At 39.3% G+C, this 9,248-nt stretch overlaps 1 protein-coding gene across 1 annotated transcript; it reads right to left on the bottom strand.

Moving 5' to 3' along the window:
- Positions 1–1,867: 1,867 nt before the first annotated feature.
- psma3 (proteasome 20S subunit alpha 3) lies at positions 1,868–7,516 on the bottom strand. The gene is made up of 11 exons (XM_059354021.1): positions 7,389–7,516; positions 5,977–6,059; positions 5,755–5,878; positions 5,369–5,470; positions 5,206–5,279; positions 4,259–4,331; positions 3,898–3,963; positions 3,601–3,647; positions 2,353–2,420; positions 2,116–2,180; positions 1,868–1,998 (listed from the first exon to the last, which is right to left on the bottom strand). The coding sequence occupies exons 1-11, from the start codon at positions 7,407–7,409 to the stop codon at positions 1,954–1,956; spliced, it is 768 nt and encodes a 255-aa protein (XP_059210004.1). The 5' UTR covers positions 7,410–7,516; the 3' UTR covers positions 1,868–1,953.
- Positions 7,517–9,248: the final 1,732 nt, after the last annotated feature.

The raw sequence follows: 9,248 nt of genomic DNA, 5'->3' as shown, positions 1-9,248 counted from the left end.
TAGGACATACGTGTACTGGCGCCGCTATAGGTCGATACGAACGCGGCGCCACGTGGGAAATGACGACATCAGCTGGATGATTGGCCAATCAGAGGCGAGCTCAGAAAAAAGCCCGCCACTGGAGTTCGGGATTGGCCTCGCGCGTTTTGTGCCTAGAAACGGCGCGTCGCTATTGGCTGAGCGGGCTTCCTTGTCTGGAAGAAGCCTCGCCCCGATACGTGCGGGAGCTGCGTCCACCAGACTCCTGCCAGAAACCCACACAGTTAATGAAACCCTGTTTATGGACGCGGCGCAGTGCGGGGTGGACAAATACTCAACACATGATGGAACTAGTTTGACTTTAGAACATTTTTATTCACTAAGCTTCAGTTATTTCACACAAAACCTGAACAAAAACACAGAATAACGAGGTTTTTACCGCGTCCCGGTATGACTGAACTAACCGGAAGAAGAGGTCAACTAGTGCACAAAAGTTAGATTTGTATAAAATCACGCTCTGCTTGTTGCGTGACATGTATGCCGAAATGGAGAGTCGCCTCTGAGAAACTGTTACAGCTCGTTTATTTTGTTCTGTCGCGTCAACAACTCTCAGATGGTCGCTGTTAACATTAAATAGACACTTTTTCAAATGGAGTTTGGCGATGCGGGCTCCATATGTGAGACAACGTCACATATGAGGGTCGTGTTGATCCGGACTCCACAACAAACCGCCAGACCCGAGGATTCTCCGCACAAACACCGTGACCCGGAGCCCGAAAGGGGGCCTAACCCGGTTCACAGCGGAATCACGGAGCAAACGGTCGGTTTTACTCGGAAACATTCGGTGTTTGTAAAGAGCCGGAGTGGGCGGGGTCATCTGCGCCTGACGTCACAGGAAGAGAGTGACGACAGAGCCTTATATGTCATGTTCCTGTCTGGAGGTTATTTCAACACAACAAATGTCAGGAGCCCCTCATAGCGACAGGTGAGGCTGTCCAACCATTAATACCTGAATAAATACTTATAACTAATATACTTATATTAGATAACATCATGTCTGTCCTGTCACCTAAAATCATTTTTTAAATATCTAAAATGATGTAGGACCTAAAACATGTAAAGTACACATTCTGAATACTTGTTCTGAAAACACTTCAATCTACTTCATGTTTTCACATCAGTTTCTAAAAGTTATCCGTCCTGAGATCCAGAACCAGATCCAGTCTGGTCTCAGTGACACTTTTAACTCCCGATCTCACAGAAAATCAGTTTGAACTGAATTTACAGGTGGAGTTGTTCCATTTGATGGAACTTTTTACTTTTTACTCTACTTACATATTTTGTTACTTTCAGGTCAGATTTAACATAAAAAAATGATCAGTTTAAAATTATTACTATAAATTAAATCTCATAACAAGATATAATGTACTTTAGTAGCTGCTGCATCAGTGTCCTTTATTAAACATCCTGTTTGCTGAAATACTTATAAAATAAACTGTCCGCCCATAAATACCTGATAAAATATACTAATAACTACTTTACTGCAGCGAGAGGTCATATTACATCACTTCATGTTCCTCCTGTCACCTGAAAATATTAAATATATAAAATCGTGAGAACTAATAACTAAAAACTAACTAATATATATATATATATATATATATATATACATATATACATACAGCTTGTGACACTGACCCTCAACTGATCGTAGGGTTTTCAAGAGCAGCAAAAGTACTTTATATACTGAAATGTAGAGCGGCAAAAGTACTTTATATACAGAAATGTAGAGAAGCAGAAGTACTATATTTACTCTGATGTAGAGCGGTTAACCTGCAGTATCCTGATTGTTTACAGTTAATCAGCTGATCGACAGAAAAACACAAACTTTAATTTATTTATTTTTTATTTTCATCAAAGAAAAACAAGTTGAAACGTGAAACTATAAAACATAAAAAAGCAGAACGAGTCAGACTACATGTTGTCTTCATCAGAGTCATCCTCCTCTTCCAGAGAGTCCTGAAACACACACACAAACACAGATCAGCTAACAGGCTCTGTGTGTGTGTGTCTATGTGTTACTCTGTGTGTGTGTGTGTGTGTGTGTGTGTGTGTGTGTGTGTGTGTGTGTCACACCTTGGCGTATTTCTCTGCCTCCTCTCTGACGTCTTTGGGAACAAGTTCGTGTCGTCCGTTTGTGACTGAGGACGAAAACAAACAGCTGATTCACTATTTACATATTTTCAGTCATTCACATGTCTCATTATTTGACAGTTTTATAATAATAAGCTTGTTAATTTTCACTGAATGAGCGTGAATTGATGTTTGTGTTGACAGGAACAACAACATATCAATAATAAATAAAGTGATCACCTTCTCCCACCCAGCTCAGCTCCAGCTCAAAGGCTTTGTCCTTCACCTCGTCATGCACGATGTAGATTCTGACACACACACACAGACACTCAAGTTAACACATTAAACATGTAAAGTACAGATACTGAATACATGTTCTGACAGCACTTTAATTTGTTTTCACATCAGTTTCTAAAAGTTCTGCGTCCTGAGAACCAAATCCAGAATCAGATCCAGTCTGGTGTCCATGACGCTTTTAACTCCTGATCTCACAGAAAAACAGTTTGGACAGACAAACATTTACAGGTTGTGTGCTTTGAGTGTTTCCATTTGATGGAACTTTTTAATTTTACTCCACTTCATTTATTTGACAGTTTTATTTCCGTTCAGGTCAGATTTAACAAAGAAACATGATCAGTTTAAAGTTATTACTGTAAATTAAAGCTCATAATAGGATATTAAGTAGTTAAAATGACAGTAAAATATAAAACAATCTACAGAACAAGTACTTTTTCTTTTTCACTTTTACTGCAGTAAAGTAATCTGATTACTGGAATCATCAGAAGAATAAAGATAAGTCAGAAGAAAACTGCAGGTTTTTACAGATAAAAACAGGAACAGTAAGTTAATGAGTTCAAAAATCACTGATGATCAATAACATGTAGAGCTGCTCCATCACTCTCCTTTATTAAACATGTTTACTGAAATACTTTAAAAATAAACTCAAATATGATTCTGCTGGGAAACATATATAAAAAAAAATCAATAAGATAAACAGTGCTGCTGAAAACTACAAAACAGAATCAATAACAGTTTTAGCTAAATTAGTTTTTTTACATAATCATAACCTGAACTGAAAATAAAATTACTGATATTGATACTGAGCTGTGTGTGTCTATTGCAAGTCTGTCTGTCCTGGGAGATTAATCCCTCCGCTGTCACTCTCCCTGAGGTTTCTTCTTCTTTTTCCCCTGTTAAAAGGGTTTCTGAGGAGATTTTCCCTGGCCGATGTGAGGGTCTAAGGACAGAGGGTGTCGTACCATGTACAGTCTGTAAGCCCTTTGAGGCAAATCTGTGATTCGTGATTTTGGGCTATATAAATAAAATTTACTTGACACGTGTGTGTGTGTGTGTGTGTGTGTGTGTGTGTGTGTGTGTCATGTGATTGTGTGAAACAAAGTCAGGAAAAACATCTGCAGGGACACAAGTCTGTCTGGAGCATTAAATGAGGTTTTAATAAATTAATAATATTGATTGTTGTTGACTCACATTTTGGCGACTTCTTTGACCACCTCCCTGCAGGTCATCTCCTTCATCTGACAACAAACAGCTGGTTATTATTATCAACAAACAGCTGGTTATTATAATCAACAAACAGCTGGTTATTATAATCAACAAACAGCTGGTTATTATAATCAACAAACAGCTGGTTATTATAATCAACAAACAGCTGTTCATTATTATAAACAAACAGCTTGTTATTATCAACAAACCGTTGGTTATTATTATTGATATCTGACAACAAACAGCTAGTTATTAATATCTGACATAACTGAACTGACTCACCTGCAGCTTCTCGATCTCTGTCTTTGCGGCTTGTTTTGCTTTTCCGATGGCACAGCCCCAGTAACCCTACACACACACACACACACACACACACACACACACACACACACACACACACACACACACACACACACACACACACACACACACACACACACACACACACACACACACACACACACACACACACACACACACACACACATTAAACAAACCACTACAAAAAAAAGTGCTGCCATGTTCCAGCCTTGTGTAGAATAAAGAGACTGACAGAAATAACAGGAAATAATCCAGAATTCTTATAGTGGGGACGATGGGGTTAACTACACTTGTCGTGTGTGTGTGTGTGTGTAAGACTCACGTGTGAGATGCCAGACGGGTCAACCATGTAGAGCTGAGGACCGTCGTCTTTGTCGTATGAGCCCAGGATGAAACTACAGACACACACACATCATCAGTGACATATCTTCCTGTCAGCTGTTCCTCTCTGCTGTGTTTGTTTTACTATCAAGTTCTCAGACTGTAAACAACAACAACAAAGACTCCTCAAACTGACTGTGTGTGAGTGTGTGTTTAGTTAGGGATTGGTCAGGCAAAACCTGTGACATCAGCGTGCACCCGAACGCAGCGTGCACCTGAACGTAGAATAATGGCCCCACTTAGAATAAAATAGAAGATCAAGAATCATATGATTTGGGGCGTGGCTACCTTTGATTGACAGGTGGCTAACAAGGCGAGCCGTCATCGGGAGGGAAGCAGAACAATGCGTATCCACTGCACTGTGTCAATAAAGATATATACAACGTTATAAAGATATAAAAAAGGACGTTTAGTGGTTTGGTCTCATAACTTTGACCCTTTCACACTGTATTTTCACTGAATGATGTTTGTGATGACGTTTGTCAGTAAAAATGTTCAGCGTTTGGTTGGACTAAGACACTCCCAAGGAGTCGCAGCTCAGTTTTTTGAGGTAAGAAACGAACATTTTGTTTTTGTTTTTTTGCTAGCCAAAATTAACATCCCAGTTAATGCTAACATGAATTAGCAGCGACTTGTCTCAGTCAGGTTGAGGTGTAGAGAGGTGTGTATTCAGTGTCGTCAGATCCCTCTCCTCCTCCACAGTCCAGATATGGTCTGCTCCTCGTATCGGAAACAAGATGGCGACACAAGATGGCGACGAGTGTAGCGCTGAACTCAATGCTTCCAACGGGCAGTCCACACACCAATGGGCGACATCACGGTGACTATGTTCATTATATATATACAGAGTCTATGATCTGAACGCACCACACTCTGTCATGAACTCACCTGCAGCCGAACGGCCTCACGGCGCTGTACAGCGTGTAGGCGTGTACGTACATCGCCACTCTGTCCGACAGGTGCTGCGACGACAGGAGCAATGTTAGCTTAGCATCAAAAACATCGTTAGCTTAGCATCAGACACACTGTTAGCTTAGCATCAAAGGCTAACCTTCAGAGGGATGTCATGTCCGTAGTTGGACCTGAAGCTGGAAGCTTCTTCTCTCGCCACTTCAGAGAGCGAACGAGCATCAGCCAACAGGCCGGCTACCGCCTGGAGAGAGAGGTAGGTCAGGTAGAGGGGGGGGGTAGGACAGACAGACAGACAGAGAGAGACAGGTAGGTCACACAGACAGACAGAGAGAGACAAGTAGGTCACACAGACACAGAGAGAGACAGACAGAGAGACAGGTAGGTCAGATAGGCAGACAGAGAGAGAGATAAACAGGTAGATCTCAATCAGATGTTTATGTTTTAACATTCCTGGTTCTTCTCTCCACATCCTCTGCAGTGTGTGTGTGTGTGTGTGTGTGTGTGTGTGTGTGTGTGTGCGGTTACCATGCCGACGTGTCTGTCAATGTTGAAGATGCGTTTGTTGGAGCCCTGTTCGTACAGTTTGGACAGGACGAGCTTCTCCACCCCGAACACCACGCCGTCCTTACAGCGGATAGCGATGGCCGTGCTGCGCGGGCGCACAAACAGACACACACACACAGATTTAAATGTGTGCTTGCCGCTTCACTCTGAAACTTTTCGTTATGAGCCTTGATGAAAAGTTACCTGCTGTTCTCCACCGCCTTCATGGCGTACTCCACCTGAAACACCCGGCCATCAGGAGAGAAGGTGGAGGCCGACAGGTCATACTGCAGGACACACACACACACACATTAATATATGCATACACACAACACATGGACCTAAAATCCCATTAAAAGTGATTTAATAACACAAAACCATCCATTAAATCATTAGATTAAAGTGAAAGTTAGTTTTGATAGTTTCTGTCATTGACTTCCTCATAAAGTGTCAAATGTTTGAAATCTGACTTAAGGTGGGCGATATATCGATATATTTTTTAAATATGATATGGAATTCGATATAGTTCAAATTTCTTTCTTACTATATAAATGCTGCCCTTACTGGGTTTTATCATATTTAGTTCTTTTGTAATGTTCGTTATTCTTTTCTCATATAAATATATTTACTTCAGAAAAAGCTTGGCCTACTTTATTTCATAGGCTATTTTTATTTTAGATTTTTTATTTAAATGTGCACTTTATGGAGCTTTGATTTAAAAAGGTACTCCTGTTATAGAGTATTTATGTTCACTTAAATAAACGGTTTCAATAAAACTACTTGTTACATGTTATACTTGACTTTAACTGAACATTTGCTCTCACTTTGTGATGAAAAAATATGAGGATATATGTCGTATATCTATATTCAGCCTAAATATATCGGGATATGACTTTTGGTCCATATTGCCCAGCCCTACTCTGACTACATGTTTATTGTCATAAAAACAATAATACCCATTAATTTGATTATCTGAATCCAGACAGGAGGTAAACAACAAGCTCAACATGATGTTACAGTGTTTCCATTAGTTTTTGACAAATCTGTCAAATAGCTTAATTATGAATTAGCCTCATTTACACGCTGCTTAAACTACAAACCGACTATTTTATTAAATTTTATTCTGAATGAAGCCCGATTGATTCAAAACATTTCAAAATGTTTATGTAAAGTGTGTTATATAGAAATAATATTATTTGACAGACAAGGAAACTCGAATGTGGTGTTTTCTGAAAGGAGTCTGGCATGTAGCGGAGCTAACTGTTAGCATCGACTCACGTCAATCATCACTGATTTATATCCTTAAAGTGACTTATTCTGTCGCCACACTACACAGAGATGTTCTGTTATTTTTGGATATTAACAGCAAACATCAATATGAACCTCACTTAATTTAAAACTTTACATTTTAAACACTTTCGATTTCCCTTTAGCTCCAGCTAGCAGTTAGCCTCGTTGTGACTCAGCAGGCTAGCGCGCTAGCTCGCTGCTCCCTCTGAATGGTTTCAGTAAAAATGTATTTTCAGTAAATTGGATTAAACTGTAACACAGAAAGAGTCAGTCTGGAGCTGGAGCTGGAGAGAAGCTGCGGCTCGGAGGAGCAGCGAAACACTCACCCCGGTCCCGATGGAGCTCATTTTAACTCAAACAGCGGCGGATCCTGTAAAGTTTGAAGTTAGCTGTTAGCTTTAGCCGCCGCTTCATCACACTGCTTCCGGCTGCAACCGCCACAATAAAAGCCTCAGTGACGACGCATTCTTGGCAACAGATAAAACGTAACAAAATAAAATAGAATAAAATCATAATAAACTAAAAAATAAATAAATAAACTAGAAACATGACAGAACAAAACATATAGTTTAAAAAAATCTTACATGTTAAACATGTTAAAACATGTTACAATGTAACATGTTTATATGTAATTTCTGAAATATTTTCTTCTGAAAGTAAAAGTATAAAATAAAAAGTTTTCCTATGCTGGTCTTTTCCTTGTTTTACGGAATTTCTACACCGTGGTATTTATTACCATAAATACCAAGGTGTAGAAATTCACGGTGTAGTATTAGGTATTTATGGTTAGCAGAGTCTTTTTTTTTTCACAATAACAATTTAGAATATACACACCATTCTTGCCAGGGCTTACAGAAAGAAAAGCACACACAAAAACAGATAAACATCGATACCAAAACAGAAATTTAATGTCATTATGAATTTAACTTGAATTTATTATTTAGTGAAGTTCACTTCCTGTCCCGATCCCTGAGCCTGGACCGGAAGCTGCAGACTCCAACAACACAGAAGTAGGGTACATGCCAAAGCTCTTAAGCTGCATCCCAAAGCCCTTAAGTTTCGCCTCCTCTATCCTCTATCCTCGCTTGAACCGGAAGTTCTTTCGCGGGCGCCATCTTTAAGACCGTCCCAAAGCCCTTATTTGTGATCGGAGGATAGAGGATAGAGGATAGAGGAGGCATATCGGAGGAGGCTCAAGCGAGGATACACGAGAGAATCCTATGCGAAAGTCTTTTAGCGGTGGCCCCGCCCCCTGACTCGTTGAATAGACGCAGCAGCTGATCGGACTGATGTTATACATCGCAACATCGCTGTAGTTTGATACCGGAGTGAAGACAGATCACAGATTAAACTAAAGTGTGTCACCACAAGTTTTATATTTTCTTTATATGATTCACCATGTAATTAAAATCTGTTTTATTGTGACTCTGAACAACAAAAACACCACAAACATATTTCTACATTTATAATAAATTAAGAGAAACATCGCTCTAGAAGTTATTTTCCTTTTTCCTTTTTTTCCTTTTCGTGATCTGTTTTTTCCACCGTACAGATTTATTATGGATATTATTAAAGTAAAAAAAAAAAAAAACAGTAGAGAGTCTGAGAGTCTATCTGTCAGCAAGAAACACTTTTACATTGTTTGTCATTTTCATCAGTACCACGCGAGGCTGATCATTACTGAGTGACATAATTTACATTTTACCTTCATCATCTAACCTAATATAATATTGGCCGGTGTTCAGCGGACACAATCATGTTCTGGTATATTAAATAATTAATTTATCACCAGGATCGTCTACTACGACGGCGTATTAGGGCAATATACGAAATAAATAAATAAATAAATAAATAAATAGGAACCCAGGGGAGAGGGACCCAGCCACCATGGCATGATTAAAAACAGATAACATGAGATGATGGTACTACATCACCACATTCCAAGGAGTAATCACATTAATTCCCAAACCAAAAAAAGACCGATTATATATAGGAAATTGGAGGCCTATCAGTCTTTTGAACAATGATACAAAATTATTTGCTTTAATTTTTGCTAGGAGGTTAAAACATGGTTTAGATCAAATAATATATATAGAGCAATCCGGCTTTATACAAAAAAGACATATTAGCAATAACATCCGCCTGATACTAGATATGATAGATTATCATGATTTAATACCAGATGA

The sequence above is a fragment of the Centropristis striata genome, chromosome 16, assembly GCF_030273125.1.
Source record: "Centropristis striata isolate RG_2023a ecotype Rhode Island chromosome 16, C.striata_1.0, whole genome shotgun sequence".
In the NCBI taxonomy this organism is placed as follows: Eukaryota; Metazoa; Chordata; class Actinopteri; order Perciformes; family Serranidae; genus Centropristis; species Centropristis striata.
This window is presented reverse-complemented; position numbering and strand designations above follow the sequence as displayed.

What these genes read in the sequence shown, in the direction of transcription:
- psma3 (XM_059354021.1), bottom strand. Translation starts at nt 7,409, where the DNA reads ATGAGCTCCATCGGGACCGGG. An exon ending in GCTGAGCTGGGTGGGAGAAG is followed by an intron (nt 2,181 to 2,352) that starts GTGATCACTTTA and finishes TTTCGTCCTCAG; the next exon opens with TCACAAACGGACGACACGAA. An exon ending in AGGCAGAGAAATACGCCAAG is followed by an intron (nt 1,999 to 2,115) that starts GTGTGACACACA and finishes TGTGTGTTTCAG; the next exon opens with GACTCTCTGGAAGAGGAGGA.